The following is a 27270-nucleotide window of genomic DNA, read 5'->3' on the forward strand; positions in this document are numbered from 1 at the left end:
AAAGCAGCGATGAATACACTGTTGCAAGAGTAATTTAGTTAAAATGAGAAAATTTATTTACTGTTGCATTTAGTAAATGCTAAATATTATGAGATAGAGAACATCTAGTGAAGTGTAATGCATAGATGCCTTGAGAAAAAAAGTGTGTAGTGGTAGGAGTCATCACTGTACAGAAAACATGATCTGGGGATGGAATGAAATTTGGGACAGCGTAAGGCCTAGAAGGCTAGCACAGAATGCACTGGAAAGGAAGGCAGCAGTGATGGCAGCAGATCTGTTTGTGAAGGAAAAGGAAGAAATAAGAGACCACACATTGCTGTAGTATTGATAATATTTCAGGAGTTTTAGCTATGAAGATGTTAACAGATCACAATGGCTTATTATTATAGATAGGTTCTCTCACATACACAAGATACCATGTGTACAGAATGGGTAAAATTCACCCCAATATAGAGAGCCCACACCTAATCCCCAGATATTTTTATTGTCTGGGGCCTAAGCATGGGTTTTCTGCACTACATTTTGTTCTTCACCTTTTTGCAAGTACTAAGACAGACAATACGATACTCCAGGCATGGCTGAGCTAATTAACCTTGGAGTTGGATTTCTCATTTCTATATGTTAGAAATATTCTAGTCTCCTACTACTAACTTCCAGAGGATTGCGATTTTTGTGGTGTTGCAATATAATGTCCCAAGAATACTTCCTTTCTTCAACTAATGCATTCCAATGGTAATATGCGATTTTGACACCTGTGAACCTGATGAAGAGCAGGTCACTTGATAACCCCATCAGAAACTGAACATGAAGTTTTATGAACTTTATTAAAAAGGAAAAACAAACTAAGTTAAAAACCAAACAGATATTGTGAGCATGAGGGACAATCATTAAAAATATGCTTAAGAAAAATCAGACTGTTCAAGAACCATATTCTTTCTATCAAGCCCTTCATTAGCTCAATGATCTCTAAGAGGTACCATTTTAATTGTGACATGTTCGCATTTTCTTCACAGAGCTTCATGCATGTGTAGTTCTTTTGGTACCCTTTTATGTATATGAAATACTTAAAAATGTATTTTCTGCTTTGTGGATCATCTTTTTCAAAGTACTTTCATTTGTTCTGTGTGTTTAGATTTGGGGGATTTTTTTTGTACAATTGTTCGAGAGGAAGAAGGGTTAAGAGGATATGCCAAAATGTCCTTGAAAAACATTTTCTACAAGGCAGAGAAGAAAATGGAACATTCTTGACAACTTTATACAGTATCTCGGTGTACGTAAACATTTAATGGAAAATTTACAATATTCAAAGAAGAAAGAGAGAGGAATAAAAAGCTACTTACAGCCCAGTGTAACTGCAATTCCATAGATATTCTGTTCAATCTGTCCATCTGCTAAAACATTGCATGTCAGAGGAGTAGCTAAAGTAGAGGTGTCTCTAAACGTGACGCTGGAAACAGTTCTGTTTATTACACGGTATTGTTCTTTAGGCACTACAGAACTTTTGATTTTCCAAATAATCTGACTGGCATGTATATTGCCAAAGTCAAGACAACTTTCATTGAGAATGCACAGTGCTGTAAAATTGGAGCCAAGGGTCAACAGTGGAGACTCTGGGATGATGTAACCGCATGACTGCACAAGTCCACCTGAAACTAAAAAGGATAAAATCAATTTGAAATATCACATTTCCATATGAAATCTTTGTATTACTATTGCTACAAATAATCTAACATTCCTGCTATTGAAAGATTAGGAAAAATATTTTTGAAGACTATTTTGTGCATCTGGCTGTATGTGTGTATAGACAGCTACACTTGCCCTGCACAATACAGTGTATTTCTTGTCTAATGCACTAGCACGAGCAAATCACTCCTGCACAGATTTAGGGGAAGTCCATGTGCAAACTCTTCCTCAGGTATTGCAAGAGAATGTTACCAGTAACAACAGAAGAACTGGAATTGAAATGACAGAGACAGAGAAAATGAGGTTAAAGATGGGAAGCTTAAGTATCTTTTTTTTTCTCCTACACTCATCCTCTCCCCACTGCTGGAAAGACCTTTGTAAACAACAACAAAAATACCCATTACAAAAATTCTGTACATGCTATTTTAAAAGGTGCTCTATCAAAAACGAGACTTCTGAAATTATTCAGTCCCGTCCCCCCAAAAAGTTGCTTGAGTAGCAATTATCACAACAATTGTATCTTTAGGAAATTCAGTAAATTTTTCATTTAAAGACTCTCTATCTAGCACAGGGGTGGGCAAAATACGGCCATGACTAACATTTCTGTCCGGCCTCCTCTGCCCGGTCGCGATCTCCGAGTCTGGGCCGCTAAAAGTCCTGTGGCGCAGCAGGGTGCTCAGGCAGGCTGCCTGCCTACCGTGGCCCCACGTCGCTCCCGGAAGTGGCCGGCTGCTGCTGGCACATCTCTGTGCGTCCTTGGTGGGGGGATGGGAGGCGGCTCCAGATGCTGCCCCAATCCCGGTTTCCTTATGGGGCGGTGCTTGAGGGCGTGGGCAGCACACGGAGACCTGCTGCCCCTCTCCCCCAGGGGATGTGCAGAGACATGCCAGCAGCAGCCAGTCACAGCCACTTCTGGGAGCAGCATGGGGCTATGGCAGGCAAGCAGCCTGCCTGACCCCTGCTGCGCTGCCAGCCAGGAGCCACCTGTTGGAAAGCGCCTCCCAGCCAGAGTCTGCACCTCGCACCCCTCCTGCACCCCAACTCCCTGCCCCAGGTCAGAACCCCCTCCTGCACCCAAACTCCCTCCCAGATTCTGCACCCGCTCCTGATCTCCAATCCCCTGCCCCAGCCTGGAGCACCCTCCTGCACCCAAACTCCCTCCCAGACCCCGGACCCTCTCCATTAATATAGTAGAAATGTGTTGCCCGTGACAGCTTGCCAAAATTCACAGAATGGCCCCTCTGTGAAAATTATTGCCCACCACGATCTAGTATATTGAAATGAATGGAATATATATTCATCAAAATAATGAATACAATCCATATCTGTTTAGATTTCCACTCAACAGTTATTTTCCCTACTAAATTCCCCCGGACATGTAATGAACCAAACAAAAGAACTTTTGGTTTTTCTGAGTCAGTCAACTGGTGACCAGCTAGCAAAGCCCAATCATGGGGAATATGCAGGTCATCATATTTCTCACTAGGAAGGCAGTGGATTTCATACAACTAATCACAAAAAAAAAGCCAGTTACCTTGCCTATTCTGTAACTGTTGGTCTTTGAGATGTGGATGCAGACACGTATTCCACTCAGGAATGAGCATGCCCAGTACATTGAAGCCAAAGAACTTTGCCTAGCCATATCCATAGGGTCAGTGCTTGCGTCCTGTGGACATTAGCCCCTCCCCAGGCTATTTAAGAGCAGCATTCTTCTTGGTTCCTTTGCACTGAACATCAAGGGCAAAGACTCTGATGTGCGGGGGGGGGGGTCGTCTCACCTCCAACACCTGAAGTCGTTGTTCATGTGAATTCGAATACAGTTTAGGAAAGAATGCTGGCAAGTAAATCACTTGGTTAGAGGGAAACTGCAAAACAATTTTTGAGAAAAAGTTTGGATGTCACCATAGGGCCACTTTGTCTTTGAAAAACTGAGTACAAGGGGCTCCAACATAAAGCCTGAAGCTCGCTTACTCTCCTTGTAGATATTATTGCAAGAAGAAAGGGTGTCTTCTAGCACAGAGTGACAGAAAATATGTTGCCAGAGGCTTGAATGGAGGCCCCATCAGGGCAAATAAGACTGGATTAAGGTCTCACAAACTGAACCCGTCTTTCCCAGGAATGTGGAGATGAATGACTCCTTTCAAAAATCTCACTACTATGGAGATTGAGAAAATTGACTTCCCTTGGATGGGCAGATGAAACACTGAGATCACTGCAAGTGAACCCTCAATGAACTGATCAAGAGACCAGAAGATTGAAGACATAACAGATATTCCAAAATGTCCTGAATACAGGCCAGTACTGGCTGAATACCCCTGAGCTAGCGACCAAACTGAAATTCACTTCCACTTGGCCAAATGCATAGCCCTAGTAGAGGGCCTCCTACTATTAAGCAACACTTGTCAAACAGCTTCTGAATGTCGTTCCTTCTCTTCATCTAGCCATGCCACATCCACGCCATGAGATGAAGACTGTTCAGTGCTGGAAGCAAAATCCGACTGTGGTGGTGGGTCAGTAGGTCAGGATAAAGAGGTAGACATATGGGCAGACAAATCAATAGACTGAGAACCAACATGGCCTCAGCCAAGCTGGTGCACTGAGAATCAGTCTCAAACTTCAGTCTGAGAATGACCTTTGGGATGACTGGAATCTGAGAGGTTTGGGGGAGGGGGGGGAGGCATACATGAGCACTGATCCCCAGTTCAGGTGGAAGGCGTCTGTCAAGGAGCCTGGACTCAGGTCTGCTTGGGAGCAAAACAGATGGCCCCTATCTTTTGTCGCAAACAGGTCGATAGCCAGAATGCCCCTTTCCCAAAGATGGACCTTAACACACTGTTCAGAGACCACTTGTGATTCTGAGAAAAGACACTGCCAAGGTGATCAGCTGAGCAATTCCACACCTTTGATAGATAAGCTGCTGTGGAATGATATTTTCCTTGACACAGAACTGCCAAAACGTCACTGCCTCCTGACAAAGCTGGCTGGCGTGAGCTCTCTACTGTTCGTTCACACAGTATACCATGGTAGTATTTTTGGTGAGAACGGCTGTGTCTTCTACGTGTAACTGAAAGGGCCAGCACGCACTGTAAATAGTTCATAGCTGCAGGACGCTGATATGAAGGGAAGCTTCCAGATCTGGCCACAGTCCCAGAACTTTCGAAGTCCCCAGATGTACTTCCTAACCTATTGTGGGAGCACCAATCACTCCTGTTATGACTGGTGGAGAATGGCTGAAGGGAACACCCCTGCAAAGATTGATATGGTCTGTCTACCACTCAAGGAACTGCAGAATGGGTGACCACACTTGCACTAGGGAGTCCAATGTCTGACAATTTGGGCAATAGACCCAGTTCGGATGATACAGCTTGAGCCAGGCCTGAAGAGGACAAAGATGCAGTCTCGCATTCTGGACTGCATAAGTACATACAGCCATATGACCTAGCAATTTCAGGCATACTCCAACTGTGGTGGAAGGGTGAGCTTGGAGGGACAGACAGATGATGACTTGTCTGAAATTGCTTCCTTGGCAGAAATGCCCTCACACTCATAGAAGTAGTAGGGCCCAAATTAACTCATTTTTTTGCATTGGTACTAAAGTTGATTTTGCTTTGTTTATTATCAGATCTAAATGATTGGAAAGATACAGAGAGAACAGGACATGGTGGAGGAGTTGGTCTCTGGACTTGACCTTCACCAGTCAATCATCCAGGCAGGGAAATACATTGTATTCCTCTTCCCCAAGAAGTGCAGCTATTACTGCTATGCATTTGGTAAGAGCTTGAGGAGCAGAGAAGCCAAAGGGGAGCACTGATATTAATAATGCTGACCTACGACCACAAAACTTCAGCAGCTTCCTGTGGCTCAGGTAAATCGCCACTTGGAAACAGGCATCATGAACACTGAGGGCAGCAAACCAGTTGTGATTCAAAGCAATAGCTAGGGTAACCATGCAGAATCTCATATACCTCATGTACCTGTTAGGTCTCACTTCTACCTTGCATCTGGCAATCAGGAAATACTGTGAGTAGAATCCTTTTCCCCAGTGCTACAGAGGGATTTCCTCTATGGCTCCCATAGTTCAGACCTGCTGAAGGAGCAGTGACTCATCAGAGGGGCCCCTCAAAAGGGATGGGGTGGGAGCATGGAGAGGACTGAATGACATAACCTAATCCCACAGTGCTTAGGACCCATTTGTTTAAGTTTATAGCTTCCCAAGCACTGTGGAAGTGAGAAAACCTGTCTGCAAATGGCAGAAGGTTTGCAACTGGAATGCTACTCTGACAATCAAAACTGCTGCTTGTCTGAAGCTGAGGGAGGATGGGCTGAATGATTAAAGTTAGAGACCCAGATGGTCTTCTCCTGTGTTATTTATTCCGCTTCTTGGAGTAGTCTCACGGTCTTGCCTAATATGGCTCCTGCCAGAATACTGCTGGGGCTGATATTGCTGTTGCTGCTGCGGCAGGGGTATAAAACCCTAATAAATGGAGACGCTCATAAGTTTTTAAAACAAAAATAAAGTCTCATCCATTTTGTCAGAGAACAAAGATGGACCATCAAAAGGTAGGTCTTCTGTGCTCTGCTGGATCTCCAGAACTAAGCTGCAGTTCTGCAACCACAAGGCCCTGATCATCAAACACTGATGCCTTAACTCTGGAAGCAGTGTCCGTTATGTCGAGCACCTACTGGAAAGCCATCTTGGCAACCAGACAGCCTTCTGCAATGAATGCCTTGAACTCTTCTCTAGAGCAGTGATTCTCAACCTTTTTTCTTTCTGAGCCCCCCAACATGCTATAAAAACTCCATGGCCCAGCTGTGCCACAACTGTTTTGCTGAATATAAAAGCCAGGGCCAGCATTAAGGGGTAGCAAGCAGGCCAACTGCCCAGGGCCCCATGCCCCAGGGGGCACCGCAAAGCTATGTTGCTCAGGCTTTGGCTTCAGTCCTGGGTGATGGGGCCCTGGGATGTAGTCCTGCGTGGCGGGGCTTTGGCATTCTGCTCTGGGCCTTAGCAAGTCTAACGCCAGCTATGCTTCACAAACCCCCTGAAACCTGCTCATGGTCCCCCAGGGCCTAGAGGATGCAGTAACTTGTCCTTGAATTTTGCTACAGACTCCCAATACACAGAATCATATTTCAACAGCAGCCTGCGGGTCTGTACTGCACATTTCCAAGGATGAGCTTCTATAAATTTTTCTCCCCATGCAAAGGTGGATTAAGATTTATTGGGGCCATGGGCACAAAGAACATTGGAGCTGCCCACCCCCTGCCACAGCACCCTGTCCCCTTCTTCTCCCTTCGTGCCAAGCCCCACCTACTGACCTCGCCGGAAGCTGGGCTGCTGTGGGGAACCCTGGACCCTCGACCTGCCCTGGGCTGCATGCCCTAGTGGGCAGGGACACAGACTGGGGGCTGCTCTCAGGACTTCCTCCCAAATAAGTCTAGCTTCTTGCCCTCTGTTTTTAGGGGACTGATGCCTGGTGCTCCTGTCCTTCTTTCTCACTGGTTGCCGCCAACACAAGGGAGCCCAGAGGAGAATGATTATATAGGTGCTCAAACCTCCTCTCCACTCTTTTTGCAGTCAGGGCAGGGAAGCTGGGGTCTGCTTGAGGACCTTGGTAGTTTTAAAATGTCATAAACAGGAAGAGCTATTTTAGCTGGGGCCACAGATGCCAAGATGTCCACCAGCCTGTGGGATTTTTCCCAGACCTCCTTCGGGTGGATGTCTAGGGCCATAGCCATCCTCCTCTACAACTCCTGATGAGTCTTAAAATAAATCAGGAGACGGAGAAATAGGTTCCACTACAACTGCTTCATCAGGGGATGATGAAGAGGATGCCTATGTTACCAAGGGCTGGTCCAGTTTCTGCTCCTCTTGTGGCTGCTCACGAGAGGGATCCCAAATCTGTTCGGTGCCAGGCTTGGCACTGACGCTAGGGTGCTTGCAGCATCGATACTAGACAGCCAGTAGATAGACCCAGCTGAGGTAGCTGTAGGGATGCTCTTCATTGAGGGGGGAACTCCCACCAGTTCCAAAAGGGCCACTGTTATGGCCTTGGTTCCCAAAGGTGCCTGGCCCCAAGGTCCTTTCAATAACCCCCTTACTCGTACTGATGCTGAAATCAGGACGGGCAGGTGGTATACCCCAACAGTGGAGCCAGCTAGGTTGGGACGCAGACTTCTGCAGAGTCCAGTGAAGATAATGACTTCCTGCAACCAAGGTGGTGCCGTACCTGTCAATACTCGTGAAGAAGGTTCAGACTATGAAGGGGAACTGGGGAGATCATCTGTGGCTTTCCCCTAGATGGTACCACTTTAATCAATACCCTGATAAGTGAATCAGCTGGAACTGTGCAGTGCAGAGGTAAAGCCACTGACGTTGGTATCTTGGATGCCAGGCAAGTCTTTTGAACTGCTGGTGAAAGTGGCACCGCGAGCTTTAACAACTCTCTTGACACCTCAAATGCTTCAGGAGCAGATGGTACTGGGAAAACAGTCTGTGATACCAGGGCATGAGGGTGTTTTGGGAGCCAGTCTTGCAGACCTGCACTAGGCTCTAAAATCAAACTCCAGCGCTTAGAGGTGTGCTCTGGGAAATGTGTCCGCTTTGAATCCCCTCATGATTCCTTAGAACAGCTTGACCTCTTCACCTCTTTCAATGATCCCAGTACAGAGTCCAGTTTCTTATGCCTCTTCTTTGGTATCAGCAATGCCAATCTGTCCCATGGTACTAGTAACACCAGAGGTGTGCTACAGACCGAAGCCAAGGTGCTCGGTACTCGGCCCTCAGTAGATGTCTCAGATAAGAGGATGTAGTGTCAATTCTAGAAGCATATATTTCAATCTAACTGCCCTGCCCTGGTTTTTTTTTGTAATAGGGCTTAAAGTCCTTACAAATGCCACACTGGTCACTCATGTGAAGCTCCCCCAAGCACTTAAAGCAGCTGTGGTGAAGGTCGCTATTAGGCATTACCTTACCACAAGATGGCAGGGCTTGATACCCAAAGAGTGAGGCATCTCTCTGGTAACAGGGCTGGTACCCAAAACAACATTTTTTTTTAAAACACTAATCAACTAACTAAAACTACACTAACTATACAATGTGTACTATTTACAAGTTCAACTGAAGACTTGCAGATTCAAGGAAAGGGAGCTCCAACAATCATCATGGGAGGTTGTGGGTGGCTCTGCCCTTAACGCCTGCATGCAGTGCGTGAGGCACCAGACGACGCTCATGCCACCCCGGTGGGTACTGCTAAAGGGAAAAACTGACAACCCTGCACTGGAATGAGCACAATGACAGTGGAATTGACATGTGCAATCGCTCAATGTGGCATTTTCGGTTGACTCACATTAATTCCTTTCTTTTGAAGGGAACGCTTCATGACTCTCACAATTGTGAGCCTAAAATAACTAAAATCTCTACTGAAGAGAGAAAAGTACAAACAGTCTGTGTACTGAAATGCAGAACCAATGTAAGAATTACCACACCGGCACAGGATTTATTGATTACATATACTATCGTAGGCCTCAGGTACTAAAGGGAATGAGTTACAAACCCACTTTTTAAAAATCTGTTCAGTTATTCAGTATGCAAATTAAGCATAAATTAATAGATCACTAGTCTAAGAATTACAGATTTAAAGTTGCTACTTAGCCCTTAGTATCCATGAATGACACCAGATTATCCCACTGAAGAGACGTACTAGATATTGCTCTCAATTCTCCTGAAGAGGAAGCGATGGTTATGAGTGAGCCAGCCTGCATGAGAACCACTATGTCACACCTAGTGATCCAGTCTGCAGCTTCACTTTCCTTTGCTGGAAGTATATGGGCAAAGTAGGGAGCAAAGCACACAGAAGTTGTCAAATATAAAGGGAAGGGTAAACCCCTTTGAAATCCCTCCTGGCCAGGGGAAAGTTCCTCTCACCTGTAAAGGGTTAAGAAGCTAAAGGTAACCTCGCTGGCACCTGACCAAAATGACCAATGAGGAGACAAGATACTTTCAAAAGCTGGGAGGAGGGAGAGAAACAAAGGGTCTGTGTCTGTCTGTATGCTGGTTTCTGCCAGGGATAGATCAGGAATGGAGCCTTAGAACTTTTAGTAAGTAATCTAGCTAGGTATGTGTTAGATTATGATTTCTTTAAATGGCTGAGAAAAGAATTGTGCTGAATAGAATAACTATTTCTGTCTGTGTATCTTTTTTGTAACTTAAGGTTTTGCCTAGAGGGGTTCTCTATGTTTTTGAATCTAATTACCCTGTAAGATATCTACCATCCTGATTTTACAGGGGGGATTTCTTTATTTCTATTTACTTCTATTTTTTATTAAAAGTCTTCTTGTAAAACACTGAATGCTTTTTCATTGTTCTCAGATCCAAGGGTTTGGGTCTGTGGTCACCTATGCAAATTGGTGAGGCTTTTTATCCAACATTTCCCAGGAAAGGGGGGGTGCAAGTGTTGGGAGGATTGTTCATTGTTCTTAAGATCCAAGGGTTTGGGTCTGTGGTCACCTATGCAAATTGGTGAGGCTTTTTATCCAACATTTCCCAGGAAGCGGGGGGGGTGCAAGTGTTGGGAGGATTGTTCATTGTTCTTAAGATCCAAGGGTCTGGGTCTGTAGTCACCTAGGCAAATTGGTGAGGCTTTTTACCAAACCTTGTCCAGGAAGTGGGGTGCAAGGTTTTGGGAAGTATTTTGGGGGGAAGGACGCGTCCAAACAGCTCTTCCCCAGTAACCAGTATTAGTTTGGTGGTGGTAGCGGCCAGTCCAAGGATAACGGGTGTAATATTTTGTACCTTGGGGAAGTTTTTGACCTAAGCTGGTAAAGATAAGCTTAGGAGGTTTTTCATGCAGGTCCCCACATCTGTACCCTAGAGTTCAGAGTGGGGGAGGAACCTTGACAGAAGTGCTGCAGTAGTGCAGCCAACTAAGCAGGACAGCATTCCTGCATTGGAGGCTGTATTCTAGGGAGATAAAGAAAACACAACATGTGTGTCTGCAAGGTAGGAAAGGGACAGAGAGAAAACAGAAGGACAAAGGAAAGAAAGAAAAAAAAGAGGTGAAACACCAAGCAGAGAGGGAAACAGAAAATTACAGTACGAGACAAAAAAATAAAAATTAATCTAATCAATAACAGCATCTGCTATCGATCAGATAGAAAATGGAAAAAAAAAAGACAAAAATTATAAAAGGAGAAGAAAGCCATATCTTTTGGGATTAAAGTGCTTTCCAGCGGCACCTTTTAAGAGGTATAATTCAAAGAAGGAAGTACCTCCAAAAACTAATTCTCAATCTCTCCTTTATTTCATTCTTAGATGTGTAATTTAAGGTGAGGAATTCTGTATGTATGAATGTTTTACCTAGAATGTTACATATTAAAGAAGACTGCTATAACTGACAATTTTAAGAAACATCTATTTTTCCAGGTTAACTCTGCATTTGACAGCACTGTGCCCAATTTGTTCTAGTGCTACCCCTGTATAGTCAATTTCTGCCTTTTGCTTTGCTCTTCCCACAGCAACAAGGGAGAGATCATAAGAAAATGTGACCACAGAGCTTCAGGTGCAGCACCTGGAACTAATTTTAATTTGTTTTTGTTTTTTTTGAGATCAGCTGGCTAAAAGGACATCAATGCCAGTTGCCATAATTGAGCGAGAACTCTGTCTCTTTGGATTATTTGTTTCTACAAATAGCTAGCACAATGGTGCCCTAATTCCTCATTGGGACCACTAGGCACTACTGCAACATAAACATCAGTAGCAACAGCTTGCTGCTCTAATAAGTCCATGACTTGTCCAACATTTTCATTTAGTCTTACCTCCAAGAGAGCAAATGCTCACGAAAATATATACAGCATTCATCACCCAGCTCCATCGAGAAGACATTTTGCTTACAGTTCCTGTAAAAAACAAAGATGTTATGTAGTTTCCATTTACTGCATTTGTGTGACCACCAGCTTCCCTTTATTGCTGCAACCCTTGATACCCTGCAGAAAGTCAGGATGGGAGAAGGAAAAGAACATCCCTTTTTTCCAATCACTGCAGGAAAAACCAGCAAGCCTACGTGATATAAATAGACGGGTATGGAATTAAAACTGTGCGTCTACGCACTGAACTCAAGTCTGTACACTCAAACTTCTATTTCATATGAGGCAAAGTATGCAAGCAAAGTATTTCATTCTTTAGGAAAGCTGTTGGGTTTCTAGACTTCTGTCTGTCTCCAAGTCTTTCTTTTTTGAGCTTGGAATTCTGGGATCATTAAAACAAAACACTAAGGCTTAGACTAAGGCTTTGTCAACACTACGAAATTAGGTCGAATTTATAGAAGTCGGTTTTGTAGAAAGCATTTTTATATAGTTGATTGTGTGTGTCCCCACACAAATACTTTAAGTACTGAGGCAACCGTCGACTTCCGGAGCGTTGCACTGTGGATAGCTATCCCACATTTCCCGCAATCTCCGCCACCCATTTGAATTCTGGGTAGAAATCATGGGGCTAAAACATTGTCGCGGGTGGTTCTGGGTACATATCGTCAGGTCCCCCATACCTGCCTCCCTCCCTTCCTCCATGAAAGCAACGGCAGACAATCGTTTCGCGCCTTTTATTCTGGGTTACCTGTGCAGACGCCATACCATGGCAAGCATGGAGCCTGCTCAGCTAACCTTCACCGTATGTCTCCTGGGTGTTGGCAGACGTGGTATTGCATTGCTACACAGCAGCAGCTTATTGCCTTTTGGCAGCAGACAGTGCAGCATGACTGGTAGCCGTCGTCGAGCAATTCCTGGGTGCTCTTTTAACCGACCTCGATGAGGTCAGGGGCGCCTGGGCAAACATGGGAGTGACTCAGCCAGGTCATTACCCTTTTAAGTTTCATCTCATGGCGATTCAGTCCTACCAGCAGTCCTACTGCACTGTCTTTTAATGAGCAGCCAGGAGATGACGATGGCCAGCAGCCATACTGCACAGTCTGCTGCCAGCAAGATGTATAAAGATAGATGAAGTGGATCAAAACAAGAAATAGACCAGATTTGTTTTGTATTTATTTTCTCCTCCCTCCCTCTGTGAATCAATGGCCTGCTAAACCCAGTTTTGAGTTCTGTCCTTGAGGTTTTGAGTTCTATCCTTGAGGGGGCCATTCTGTTTCTCACAAAGCCACCCCTTTCGTTGATTTTAATTCCCTGTAAGCCAACCCTGTAAGCCATGTTGTCGGTCGCCCCCCCTCCATCAGAGCAACAGCAAACAATCCTTTCGTGCCCTTTTCCCTGGATTGCCCGAGCAGGAGCAGACGCCATAGCACAGCAAGCACGGAGCCCGTTCAGCTCACAGCAGCAGTTATGACTATTGTAAACACCTCGCACATTAGTGTGCCTTTTACGCAGAACCAGCACCTGAAAAACCAGGCGAGGAGGCGACGGAAGCGCAGTGATGAGGACATGAACACACTTTTCTCTAAAACTGTGTTCCCCTGCAATTTGGAGATCATGGTGTTAATGGGGCAGGCTCATGCCATGGAACGCTGATTCTGGGCTCGGGAAACAAGCACAGACTGGTGGGACCGTATAGTGTTGCGGGTCTGGGATGATTCCCAATGGCTCCGAAACTTTCGTATGCGTAAGGGAACTTTCATGGAACTTTGTGACTTGCTTTCCCCTGCCCTGAAGCGCAAGAATACCAAGATGAGAGCAGCCCTCACAGTTCACAAGCGAGTGGCAATAGCCCTGTGGAAGCTTGCAACGGCAGACAGCTACCGGTCAGTCGGTAATCAATTTGGAGTGGGCAGATCTACTGTGGGGGTTGCTGTGATGCAAGCAGTCAACGCAATCATTGAGCTGCTTCTATCAAAGATAGTGACTCTGGGAAATGTGCAGGTCATACTAGATGGCTTTGCTGCAATGGGATTCCCTAACTGTGGTGGGGCTATAGACGGAACGCATATCCCTATCTTGGGACCGGACCACGAGGGCAGCCAGTACATAAACCGCAAGGGGTACTTTTCAATAGTGCTGCAAGCTCTGGTGGATCACAAGGGACGTTTCACCAATATCAGCGTGGGATGGTCGGGAAAGGTGCATGACACTCGCGTCTTCAGGAACTCTGGTCTGTTTAAATGGCTTCAGGAACGGATTTACTTCCCAGACCAGAAAATAACTGTTGGGGATGTTGAAATGCCTATAGTTATCCTTGGGGACCCAGCCTACCTCTTAATGCTCTGGCTCATGAAGCCGTACACAGGTAGCCTGGACAGTAGTAAGGAGCTGTTCAACTATAGGCTGAGCAAGTGCAGAATGGTGGTAGAGTGTGCATTTGGACGTTTAAAGGGTTGCTGGCGCAGTTTACTGATTCGCTCAGACCGCAGCAAAACCAATATTCCCATTGTTACTGCTGCTTGCTGTGTGCTCCACACTCTCTGTGAGAGTAAGGGGGAGACATTTATGGCGGGGTGGGAGGTTGATGCAAATCGCCTGGCTGCTGAATACACGCAGCCAGACACGAGGGCGGTTAGAAGAGCACAGCAGGAAGTGCTGCGCATAAGAGAAGCTTTGAAAAACAGTTTCATGACTGGCCAGGGTACTGTGTGACACTTCTGTTTGTTTCTCCTTGATGAAAACCCACCCCCTTGGTTGCCTCTAAATTCCCTGTAAACCACCTGCCCTCCCCGCTTCAATCACAGCTTGCTTGCAAAGGAAATAAAGTCACTATCATTTAAAAAACATGTATTCTTTATTAATTGGGAGATAACTCACAAGGTAGTCCAGGTGGGGGTGTGGGAGGAGGGTAGGAGGGAAGGAAAAGGCCACTTTAATACTTGTTGAATGCCAGCCTTCTGTTGCTTGGGCTGTCCACTGGGGTGGAGTGGTTGGGTGCCAGGAGCCTCTCCCCCCCTCCCCCCCCACGTTCTTCAGCATCTCGATGAGGAGGCTATGGAACTTGGGGAGGAGGGAGGGCGGTTAAGCAAGGGCTGCAGCGGCAGTCTGTGATCCTGCTGCCATTCATGAACCTCCACCAGACGCCAGAGCATGTCCGTTTGATCCCGCAGTAGCCCCAGTGTTGCCTCATGCTTCCTCTGATCTTGCCGCCACCTCTCCTCACGTTCATTGGCCACTGTCCTGTACTCTGCTATTGTGTCCCACCATGCAGCTCTGTCAGTGCCGGACGACTGCATTAGCTCAGAGAACATTTCATTGCGTGTGCGTTTTTTTTGCCGCCTTAACTGAGATAGCCTCCTTCCTCCGTCCCAAAGGCTTGAAACATTTTCAGCTGCTGGAGGAAAAACAGGAAGTGAAGTATTTAAAAAGATACATTACAGAACAATGGCTATACTCTTTCACAGTGAACACCACATAGCACATGTGATTTTGGTACAAGGTTGCATTTTGCATCTTATATTGAGTGCCTGCGGCTTTGGTGTTAGAGATCACACACGCAGTGCCAGGCAACAGAATTCGGCTTGCAGGTGGCCATGGTAAGCCACAGTCTTTCGGCTTCTGCAACCTTCATAACAGCAGTACCCTCCTTTCCCATACCAAGCAAAGCCCATTGAGTTGGCCATTTAGTGCTGCGTTTTTTTTGTTACTGTGCAGCAGCGGAAACCAAACTAACCCCCTCCCCCCATCCAATTCTCTGGGATGATCGCTTTTCCCCTCCCCCCACCACCTGGCTGGTATCAGGGAAGATCCCTGCTAGCCAAATGCGAACAGCTCAGCGCCAATGCCATGTCCCCCCTGCCCCCCCCACCGCGTGGCTAACTGCGGGGAGGATTTTTTTTCAGCCACAGGCAAACAACCCAGTAGGAATGGTTACTTCTGAATGTGCCCTTAATTAAATTCCCCTATTTCAACCAGGTTACCATGAACGATATCACTCTCCTGAGGATAACACAGAGAGATAAAGAACGGATGTTGCTTGAATGCCAGCAAACACCGGGACCATACGCTGCCAGGCTTTGTCATGCAATGATACCAGATTACTTGCTACCAGAATGGCATGGTAAAGTGTCCTACCATGGAGGATGGAATAAGGCTGCTCTCCCCAGAAACCTTCTGCAAAGGCTTTTAGAGTACCTCCATGAAGCTCTCCTGGAGATGTCACTGAAGGATTTCTGCTCCATCCCCAGACACGTTAACAGACTTTTCCAGTAGCAGTACTGACCACAAATGCATTCCAAGTCCTCAGGGCTACTTAATCATTAAAAAATGTTTGCTTTTATAACATATATTATATTTAAGAAGGTACACTCACCAGAGGTCCCTTCTCCGGCTTCGTTGGGTTGGGAGGGTATTTCAGTCAGGGTGATAAAAAGATCCTGGCTGTCGGGGAGAATGGTGTGCTGTGTGCTCTCCCCAAGCTCGTTGACCTCCTCATCTTCCCCATCTGCAAAATCCTCAGGTATAGTGGAGAGTACCCCATCATCGGAGTCCACGGACAGGGGTGGGGTAATGGTGGCGGCCCCCCCAAGAATTGCATGCAGCTCAGCGTAGAAGCGGCATGTCTGGGGCTCTGTCCCGGAGCATCCATTTGATTCTTTGGTTTTCTAGTACGCTTGTCTGAGATCCTTAAGTTTCATGTGGCACTGTGTTGCATCCCTGATGTAGCCTCTGTCCCTCATGGCCTCAGAATTTTTGAAATGTTTTGGTATTTAGTCTTTTGGAACGTAGTTCTGATAGCACAGATTCCTCTCCCCACACAGTGATCAGATCCTGTATCTCCCGTTCGGTCCATGCTGGCGTCCTTTTGCGATTCTGGGACTGCATGGTTATCTGTGCTGATGAACTCTGCATGGTCACCTGTGCTGATGAGCTCACCTGGCCAAACAGGAAATGAGATTCAAAAGTTTCCAGGGCTTTTCCTGTACACCTGACCAGTGCATTTGAGTTCAGAGTGCTGTCCAGAGCGGTCACAATGGTGCACTGTGGGATAGCTCCCGGAGGGCAATACCTTTGAATTGCGTCCACACTAACCCTAATTCGAAACAGTGATGTCAATTTCAGCGCTAATCCCCTTGTTGGGGAGGAGTACAGAAATCGGTTTTAAGAGCCCTTTATGTCGAAAAAATGGCTTCGTTGTGTGGATGGGTACAGAGTTAATTCAGATTTAACTCGTATTGTAGACCAGGCCTAAGGTTACCAGAGTTACTTCACTTTTAAAGTAATTGACATTTAAAACCTGTTTTTCAGAGGTGAAGACTCCACTGCAAAACCAAACACCTCCCATTCATGATTAGAATTTAAATTTACCTTTTCATGTTCGGGGGCAAACTTCATATTTAGTGACTAACAGTCTGCTAATTTTCACTGCTAAGTGTTCACAAAAGAGAAACACACTACAAATTGCTTAATAATCTCAAAATATAACAATCATTTTATAGCCTTTGAGTAGACTCGTATTTCATTCCTCCAAGTCTGAAAGTTCTAACCTCTCATGCTCTTCCCTGCTTCCAACCTGCAGCTCCAGATCTAGATTTGGAGACCTGGAAGCATTCCATCGTACGCTTTCCCCTTCATACAGATGGGTTGCAGACCCTTCTCCTTCTTAAGGGGTGGAGCTAGCAGGCCTATTCTGGATTTCTCACTCCGTAATGCAAATGGCAAACCAGCCTAATTACTACAGAGAGTCTTCTCCCCCCATAGTTTGAGGCGCACTACTGAGGGCAGTTCCAGTGTCAGCTGCAGTCAGGGGACATTTGGCCACAAAGCTTCTGCTGATAGGATCTAGACTATTTCACTGGGAAGGGGGAGAGGGGTAGGAAGGGGAACTACTCTCCTATGGGAAAGTAACCAATGTAGGGAAGAATTTAGTCCCGTTTGGTTATAAACCAGGCTGTACTTAAATTCCATGCAGCTTAAACTCAATGGCCACTCATCTCTGCAATCTATAAATAGCATATTCAAACAATCATAGTATGGGAGTGTACAGCAATTAATTTACTGTAGTGTTTACCACAAACTAGGATTCTTACAGTGATTGAAAATACAAGCTATTCTATAAAAGTGCATTTTATTTCTGCAAGGGACCAATGAACTACATTCAGAGCCTCTGTTTACAGTTATTTTTTCCCCTCATGTTCAGTGTTTTCTGGAACAAGTGGAAATGTTAGCCTTAAAAAAGTAAACTCAAAATTAGAAAATGGTATGGAAGGAATAGGAGACTGGCAATGCAATAGGTAAACTTTCGCTACCACATCATTATCACCCTCCCCACATTTCACACTCAGAGAGAAAATTCCACGATAATTATTAAAACAAAAAACCCACTCACATTCTCTCTTTTGGATTTCCCAGTGCACTCCCTTTACTCAGGGAAGGCCTCATCCAACTTCACTTCCCACATTTTATTGGACAAAATTGCACAAAGAATTCTGGGTGAGAAAATAATGGGTGGCTTTAAAAGTCAGACATCACAAGTTCTAGTCTGGCTCTGCCACTGGCTTGCTACATGGCCCACAGCAAATCCCTTAACCCTAGAGCCAGATAATGAGCTGATTCAACTGTAGTGCCCTACTTAAGCAGTGCAAAACACCCTCAATGGAGATTTTCCCAGTGTGAGAAGTAGGCAGATGGAACAGAACTAATGTTAGGCAAGTTCTACAGGACTCTCTAGAGTCCCCCATCATAGACAAAACTACATATTAACAATCCCCAGTTGGTGTATAGCTTCTTGGGGGTCTTTAATGTTCAGAATAATTTAAAGCAGCACTCCTATGCTGGGTACACTTGGAAATCTGGACATGTGTCTAAATTTCCCTACCTGGAAAAAATGGGATTTATTTAGCTACTTCACAAGGTAAAATATTTGGAAGCTTACTTAATATTTGTACAACCCCATGAGGATGAAGCATTAGATAACTGCTGAGTATTGTTAGCAATCTTTTCAATGCAGAAACAAAAAACTACACAAGTTATAGAGAATGTTCCAGGAAAAAAAAAACAATAAAAAAAAATCTTACTACCCCATACATATTAAACACATGTTCAAAGAATAAGTTGGTTCCTTTTCCTAAATTTTCAGTTTTGAGCACTCAAATGCTTTTTACTTTGTCCACTGTTTTCCAACAGCTAGTAAAATATCACCTCTTATACACACTCATCAGAACAATAAATAGTCACATTCTTCATAAATCAGAAAGGAAGTGTCACCTAGAAATTACACATAGCAAAATCTCAAACTTCATATAGCTGGTCACCTTGTCTTCTTTTACATCCTCTCCATAAAACCTGCCTCTGTCATAATGCCTGCAGATTGCTCTCATCTGACACTGGATAGGCAACTGCTAAGTGGAGCTGCCATTTTTGCTACATTCTCTTCAGCATATGGGTCTCTCATCATCCCAACCTGCTCAAGCTCTGTTTGGCTACCCGTTGTCATGTAGATTATGAGGGCGCTAGAGTACGGACTGTCTTCTTTGTCATTTGTCTGTACAGCACCTAGCACAATGGTACCACACAGGTATAATTTTTTGGGAGAAAATACTACTAACTGCTGTTTCTTGAGATTAATATTGTATATGTAAATTGGTGGGAAAGTACAGAATGTTATCAATTTACGATAAAGTTAAGTATGTGCACCTGCATTTGACATTGACCAGTACGTTAACTTAGGTAGACCCCAGTCCTGCAATTTGATATGCAGAGATTAAGGGGTCCCCACAGTTTCTATATTTATTTTTAGAAGGATTTGGGGCCATATTTGTATTTTCAGACTAACGATGAAAGAACTGTATTTATTCTGGACCAGAGTTAATTCTGTGGTGTTCTGAAATATGCATTTTTTTGCACTTGAGAAGTGGCACTCAGATGCTACAGTGGTGAGGGCCTGTACGAAACTCTAAAACAGATAATTTGATTTTGCTGGACAGATAGAGGGACACAAAGATTAGACTGAAAACATGATTAGAAAAAGCTACTTTTAAAGTCTTAATTTTTAAATAAATATTCAAAAATTTCAGAAGGTATTCTAGTTGAAAGTGGGATCTAATCCTAAAGATTTGAAAGCATAAGAATTTCTCTCTTCTTTTTTTCAATTACAAAGGGGTTCAAAAACAGCCTTAAACTATGGAGACCCTACTACTTCTCCAGAATAGACAGCAGGCTGGCTGGGACTTGAAGCCTGGTCTTACAGATGAGAAGAACAAAGAACTCTATTAAAATTCTCTGCTGATCACAGGCAACAGACATATCTTTACAATGTAAGGAGCAAATAGCCATCCAGTAGACATATAGTGGAGAAGTGGGCCCACATTTGCACAAAATGGAGGATTTATCTGTACAGAGTGTGAAGTGGCCAGGGTGGATAAAAATCAATGATTTTTTAAAAAAAAAATAAAAAAAAAAACAGATCTAAATTTAAAATTGGATTTTTTTGATAAAATGCTTTTTGAGTAAAAAACCTAAAGATAAAGATACATTATAGCTCAAAGATATCTCATCATGGAATAGGGATTATAAATTCTAATTCTATAGTATGAGACAATATATTCATGTAATGTTTAAGAAAAGTTTTGTAAATGAGTTCCAATAGTTCATGGATTAGGGACCCAATTTTGTAGGGTTCCAGGGGCTTCTGTATAGATTATTTAGGTTAATCTTTCTATCTACCCTATGGGATTCAGTGCTCAGTCTAGAAGATACCATCAGAGATGCTAAGTTTTGCAGTTCTCAAACTGTGGATTTGTGTTTCCAGAGATAACATGATGGTTAATAGCAAAAATGTTTTTAAATAAATAAATTACAAAATATATAGAGGTGAGAAATAACAGACCTCAACTGTATTGTCCCTCTGCAAATTTGTGTACACAGAGTCAATCCCTTACCTCTCTCTAAAAGTGCAAAGTTTCAAAAAATTCAATGAATAGAAGATTGTTGGGGGTGGAATAGAGCTGGACAAGGAAAAGAAGTCTGGAGATAAATGTGAGAAGGGAGGGGCAGGCAGTAGAAACAAAAGTTAAACTGTTTGAGCAGCATATTCCAGAAGTCTTGATGTCTTTCTCAGTGCAGCCTTTGTTGAATTGAGATCTACCATACCATTCTCTCACTAGAAGGGAAAACCTATAATGGCAGCAGGTGGAAAGACACCCAGTTTGGGAATAAGAACCATTCAAGAAATATGTCTGCTGATGATGTTTCAAAGAAAGTCAGCAATAGCTTCTTCTGCCAGTGTAGAAAGAATATTTTCTTCCTTTGAACTAATTCATTCCAAATTGAGAAACTGTTTGGGACCTGAAAAAGCAGGAAAGCTTGTTTTTCTTTTCCAGATTATGAACAAACAGGAAAATGAAGGTGAAGATGACTGAGTTAGCTACAGAAGACAATATGTTAAGTTTCTCATGTTGACCTGGCTGACACAGTCTATTTAATTTTTGTGGGTTTTTTTAATATTTCATTTAACTATTTTAGTTAAAAACAATTTTAACAAACCCTAACCTGATTTTAAAAAACCTGAATATTTAACTAAACTCAAAAATTCATATGCTTGTTTTGTTAAAATATTATGTTTGCTGTTGAAGAAAAAAAATCCAGAATACATAATGTTGTTGTTTTAGTTAAATAAAACAATGTAAAATGTTTGTCTGGTGATGTTCTCCTCCTAATACAGCATGGCAAGAAAATCCTTCAACTATTAACGATTAACCTGTTGATTTGGAGAGAGTTCACCTCCCAGTGACTTCATAAATATCTTCTTCAGTTACCTTTGGTAAATGAAATAACCAAACAATCAGAAAAGGAATGATATAGCTGTAAAACTAATCTGAAAAGTTTTCAAAATAAATCACTTAAAAAATGTATAGTGTGTACCTTCTAAAAATGAAACCTACATCTATCTCTGAGTTGTGAAGAATACGTATTAAGGTTATACCAACCAACAAGAATGCACTTCTTATGTAGAAATCCATGATTAAATTGACTCTTCCTGACTAGTGATTTAAATCAAATCCACCCTGGAAGGGGCTATAAAACACTACCAAATCAGAACAGTATTGTCTCTCCCCCTCACCCCCCCCACTTGTTTTGCATAAGTGTAAAAAGGCAGTAGAGAAACAGGTCTATCATGATCAGTGCTGCTCTCACTAAAGCGAGCAGCAACCTCCTCATTGATTTCAAAAGGGGTACGATGAGGCCTCAAAGCTAACAAAATTAATAAGTAACATTGCTTCAATTACAACCTATTTTTTTCAAGTATATCTAGTACACACATTTTCAGGTACATTTAACCTTAAGGAAAGTCGTAAATAGTGACAAACTATTTTTGAGGAACATGGAGACAGAAGTTAGTAGTTTCAAATCAGTAGTGAAACAAGCAATTTGTGATTCCACTGGATTACTGCTTCATAATTATAATGACTCAGTGCTTACCTGAATCCAGGCAACTGGCAAGGATTTCTCCATGTCCCCAAAAAGATTCTCCCTCCCATTCATTACCCACAATCTTAGATGTTAAGGCTATCTTCTCTCATGAGAATGGCTGAAATTACTAGCTTCTGCATCAGCAAACCTGTTATAGTAGTCCATGTTAGAATTTTTTAATTTAATTTTTTAAAAATGATTTATTAATGGTCCTCTGAATGTTAAAGTTACATGCCCAAAAAGCAATTTGGCTGCCTTTTTTTTTAAATTAAAAATTAAGTCTTAAAAATAAAGTTGTGTTGAACACTAGACATCTTGTATGTATCTTCCATGGTTGGACTTATGTTTTGTCATTCAGTTCACTTATTACTTGTTACGTACTTTTCTCACCACTTGAAAAACCAAACACCACTCTTGATTCAGAGACCATGCTTTCTTGTTAAAAGACTGGGGTGGAAAGGGAGAAGATGCTTAAGTGAATATGGGTTTGTGATAGAGCCTCTGCTCCAGGATGGGTAAAAAATAAAATCATCAGATTTTTTCCGTTAAAAATTTAAAATAAAACTATTTAATATTAAATTTGAAATTATGACAATCTATGTCAAAGCTTCACCTAACTATAACTACTAAAATAATTTCAAAAGATTAAGTAGTACATGTTTGCTGCCAAGTTTTAAAGAAAGTCAAAGCACTGAACTGGTGGAAGTCACTGGCTAAGCACAAGGAACAAGAGTTTGTTGAAGAGCTAAACCAGCTTTTGACAGCAATAGCCTCTTCTGCCTGTACAAAAAGATTATTTTCTTCATTTCTGCTTATTCCACTAGTACAGCTCAACGACCTGTTTGCTCAAATAAAACCAACTGTGAGTTGAAAACACAGGAAAGATTGTTTTCTTTTTTCCATTCTATGAATAAAAACTAGGTATAAGATAAAATCTATTAGCTCTAAACTCATGGAGGAAACGGTCTTCAGCTCAATTCAAGATGCATAATACTTTTCATTTAATAAATCAATTGTAAATGCAAATCACGTTTTAATAAGAAAAAATATGTATCCAGCGCATTTAAGTTTTATTTAATAAAAAAAGTTTGCTCATTTTTAATTGAATTCCAATTTCCATACAAATAGAGCTTGAACAAAAAAATTAATCTAATAAATAGGAAATGCATCATTCAGCATTATCTAACATAAAAAAGTAAGACAAGAATCTGAATAGATGTATGTTAAGATATATAACTATATAGATAGAGTATCCTCCTGGTTAACAAAAAAGTATTTAGTGTAAAGACTATAATTAGTTCAACGTGTTTTAATGGTTAACAACAGAGAGTCAACCTCTCTAAGAGAATAATCAAAAAGTAGAAATGCAAAACAAGATTAAAGTTTAAATAATTTAAATCAAGGTTTCCTGCTTGCTGATTGAAATCATGGTTAAAATCAGTGATTTAATTTGCTCTGATTAAAATCAATCCATCCTGCTCTGTGGCTTTAAGGCTTTATGCTGGGGATGAGGAGAACAGAGACACTGCTGTTGCTGCCTCTTATCCATAAACTCAATTTGGACAAAAAGAAACATTGGTCTATGTTGTTTCTGGGATTGGTGACGAGAAGCAACCACACAAGCTTCTGATCTGACTTCTACTTACAATTTTGGGTACAATTTTGACTGACTGGTACATCTGAAAAAGACTGACCTTCCACCTTAGTTTCCCCATGTACAATAAATGGCACTGAACAGCAGTTGCTTCCTAATGTGCACTTCACAAGTCAAGGACATACAAAAGTCCAACATGTGCACTCTATAAATAATGTGATACTAGAAAACTCGAGGGAGAATTTAGCAAGTAGAGGGCCCAGTGAACAAAACCTAGGGAAGGCCAGTTTTCATTTTCAGTGTTGAGCAGAACTGATTGGTCAGCAGAGAAACACAGGCGTCTTAAGTGCAGATCAGCAGTGCGTGACAGGAAGCAATTACATTTTGCTTGTCCACAATACATACTAGATTGTCCCAAACTGCTGCACAAAAAGAGATTTCCTAACTTATTTCAGTCAGCCACAAAATGAAAAGAAAGGAAAAGGAAAAAGATATCAAAGAAGTGATGATTCCAAGGGCCTCACAAATTGCTTTCACAGCTCTGTCTGCCTAACAAGCAAGGGATCAAGCTGTTAATGTTACCATTACTAGCCAACTGGTCTATTTTCCTTGTTTGCTCAAATAAGAATGTAAACGTTCTGACAACTTTTCATGAATTCAAATAAGAATATAAATGTCATTTCAACTTTTCTGGACAATCTCCTAAGTGCTACCGCAAAGTTGTTTTTCTATAAATTTTCTTGGTATTATTATAAAGAATATATATTCAAATAGATTGAGTTCACTGATAAATACAGACATACATCCCCCGCCTGCAACACACACACTTGCCTTACACCTCATGGTGGAATCTTAAACCCATTTCACATTGTAAGTATCAAATCAACATGTGGCAAATGTGTATCAAGCAGTGTTTTTGCCTTTTCTACCACAAGATTGTTCTTTAGTTTGTCTCCTTCAGCTCCTTTAAAGGGAACATGCTGTAGTCATCTAACGTTTTCCTATAGTATCTCAGTAGTGACATAATGAAAAAAGTCAGTGATTACCAATACCTTAAAAACTGGTCAAACTGAAGTCAATTACACTAAATTTTTGTTTGCAATAAATTAAGGAACATAATTAAACTACTATTATATCCCTATACTGCAGATCTCAACACTTTTTATGAGATAACATATGTACTATACAGATAACTTTCTGTAAACTGCAGTCACTTTTCAGACTTTAAACTATGTAAAAAACAGCACACGTTTTGAACTTGAAGTCACCAATAGGGATTAATCTATTCAGTTTACAAATAAAAAAATGTTTTCTAACTACCAGCCCTAGATATTCAATCTTGTATTTGAAAGTCAAGTTTGTTCTTTTGGGCTCATCCATCAGCAAACAACAGTTTTATTTATAAGAAGGGGGGCAGAAAAAAAATCAGTTACCTTTCATATGGTGGTACTAGCTCTCCAATGTTAAAAAGAGTAGGTAGTGGTATAATCTTAATTTATTCAAGTAAACATATGACTTAATAGATGTAGGCAGAAGGCTAGCTGATTACAATAGTACCAATTTCACCCAGAGTAGAATCATACAAATTTGTTATCCTTAAGTAGATACAGCATATAGAAGGAAAAACTGTACACCACCTTAGAGAAAAAGCTCTTATTTTCAGATTTGTAGTTAAATAATGAAGCTTTGTTTTTTATTAATAGATTCCTGGAAGGAAAGTATCTCCATTTTCAATTCTGTGCTCTCTTGATTTGGTTAGAGATTTAAAACATTTAAATTTCCATTCTCTCCCCCCAACCTCATCATATAGTGTATTTCAGTTCAGTTACCTATATTAAAAAGTATCATACTTGTCTCTTATCCTTGCACTTTTCCTCTGAAAAGGTCAGAGAGCTTTATAAAGGAAGTCAAAGCACAGCTAATCCCATTTCATATATGGGAAAACAGGTACAAAGAAGCAAACTGATTTACCCAAGGCCACACAGCAGGCAAGCAGCAGAACTGGGAACAGAACCAATGCCTTGCAACTCCCAGGTCAGCTTCCCACTCTACAGGATCACCCTTTCAGAGCACTAAAAAATCCTCTAACCTAATTACACCTTGCATACAATGTGTCCGAGTCGCTTGTAGCATTTTATTATTGGCTGCTATGAAAGCAGTATGAATGCTGGCATTAAGTTATCTTAGAGGGTATTTTGGTGCCAAACTAGGCTGCCATTTCATTTATGTCAGGGATTGGGTTATAAATAGGAGTAGAAGAGGACGTCACAGGCCGCCTCTTTCCAGGCATCACACGTCTGCCTTTCTGAATGTGATGGAAAGACCAGAATAATTAAGAAGTAGTTTGAGGGGACAGGAAAAAAGGGCTGGCAAGCGTGCAGTCATGTCGCCTTTTAAACCCACGCCACGGGGCTGCAGGCTCCGGCTCCCCGTGCAGGCGCGCTGGGGAAGTCAGGACATCGGCAGAGCAAGCGGGAGCACTAGTAAAAACGCCGTTAGCTCAGTTCACCGGGCACCCGCCCGCCGGGGCAGCGCTCCCCAGCTCCGGGCACGATCAGCGGGCGGGACAGCGCGGCGGCCGAGCGGGCGCTTGCCAGACACCTCCTATCCTCCCCCCGCCCGGCCCGGCCCGGGGCTGCCGCTCTGCTCCCGGCTCCGCCGGGGTCACGGGGCCAGTTAACGGACCGTCTCAACGGCCACCGCGGAGGGTCTGCTCGACTGGCTCCTCACCAGCGCGCTCGCCCCACCCAACGCGCGCGCCGCCCCGAGCGGGCCCAGCAGAACCGGCTCGGGGACCCGCACAGAAACACCCGGGGCGGCAAGGGGGGAGTCTGTGGGGCCTGCAGCCCCAACATGTTATCGGGCGGGGGGGGGGGGGGTGTGAAGAGTGTACGAGGAGGGGCCCTGGGGCGAGAGGAGCCGCAAGCAGCCCCAGTCCGGCCCTGACCGACCCCCCACCCAGTTCCTTGACACTCCTGGGGAGCCCCCACCCTCCCCGCCGCCTCCCTCACAGCCCAGCCACGGTACGGGTCCCGCTCACCCATTCGCTAAGTAGCGGCGTCAGCCCAGGCCTGGACCATATTCCCGATCCCGTCCTGTACAGGCAGTACGGTCACTGTCGTCCTCCCAGACCCAACTCGGATACCCATTGGCCCAAGCCCCCCAGGGGGTGACGTCACGAAGAAGGCGGGGCTTCCCGTAACGAGCTTCCGGGATGCCAGAATTCTAGGGTTGCAGGCTCACTGCTAGCAGGAGAGGAGGGAACCAGGGCGATTTCATTGTGCCTGCAGGGCGCTCCTCCCCTCCCCCCGCGGGTGTTTGGAATATTCTGCCTGGCCCTTAAGCGGGTGGAGGGGAATGGTAGGAGTTTACCCCCCCGCATGATGGGGGCAGCGGAAGGTTCTATTCCTTCTTGCACCTGAGGGGTGGTGGAGGGGTTTGGAACGTTCTAATCCGCGGGGATGCGTATGGAATGTTCTGTTCCTCCTGCAGTTCTAGGGGTCTACCTCTGCCTTCTCCCTGCGGGTCAGACCGTGCTGTCGGACCTGTAGCCGCGGGGTCAGAGGCGTTTGTGGCGGGTTCTAACGGGGGTGGCGGTTGGATTATTCTGAGTCTGCCAGCAGACCTCTGTGTGCGGGGGGGGGGGGAGGAGGGGGCAG

The 27270-nt window shown here is 43.5% G+C and overlaps 2 protein-coding genes across 3 annotated transcripts in view; both read right to left on the reverse strand.

Annotated features, from left to right (window-relative positions):
• Positions 1–26765, reverse strand: part of IL6ST (interleukin 6 cytokine family signal transducer) — a 60711-nt gene extending 33946 nt beyond the window's left edge. Inside the window, exons 1-3 of one of the 2 annotated variants that reach the window (XM_073343963.2) lie at positions 26652–26765; positions 11500–11580; positions 1341–1652 (exon numbers count right to left, since the gene is read on the reverse strand). In XM_073343963.2, coding sequence (XP_073200064.1) covers positions 1341–1652; positions 11500–11580; positions 26652–26655 — 397 coding nt within the window. In that variant the 5' untranslated portion in view covers positions 26656–26765. The remainder of the gene's footprint in view (positions 1–1340; positions 1653–11499; positions 11581–26651) is intronic. The other variant, XM_073343962.2, reaches the window with a different exon arrangement.
• LOC140911700 (uncharacterized) lies at positions 14383–22059 on the reverse strand. Its single transcript, XM_073345243.2, has 3 exons — positions 22027–22059; positions 15920–16211; positions 14383–14941 (listed from the first exon to the last, which is right to left on the reverse strand). The coding sequence occupies exons 1-3, from the start codon at positions 22057–22059 to the stop codon at positions 14580–14582; spliced, it is 687 nt and encodes a 228-aa protein (XP_073201344.1). The 3' UTR covers positions 14383–14579.
• Positions 26766–27270: the final 505 nt, after the last annotated feature.

This window comes from Lepidochelys kempii, chromosome 5, assembly GCF_965140285.1.
Source record: "Lepidochelys kempii isolate rLepKem1 chromosome 5, rLepKem1.hap1, whole genome shotgun sequence".
Taxonomy (NCBI): domain Eukaryota; kingdom Metazoa; phylum Chordata; order Testudines; family Cheloniidae; genus Lepidochelys; species Lepidochelys kempii.

Bases quoted from the DNA above. Each gene is read 5' to 3' on its own strand.
- LOC140911700 (XM_073345243.2), bottom strand. From the start codon at position 22,059: ATGGAGAAATCCTTGCCAGTTGCCTGGATTCAG. The intron at 16,212-22,026 runs GTAAGCACTGAG...CAAGCGTACTAG, and splicing joins TGCCAGTTGCCTGGATTCAG to AAAACCAAAGAATCAAATGG. The intron at 14,942-15,919 runs GTGAGTGTACCT...TTTTTCCTCCAG, and splicing joins AGCCGGAGAAGGGACCTCTG to CAGCTGAAAATGTTTCAAGC.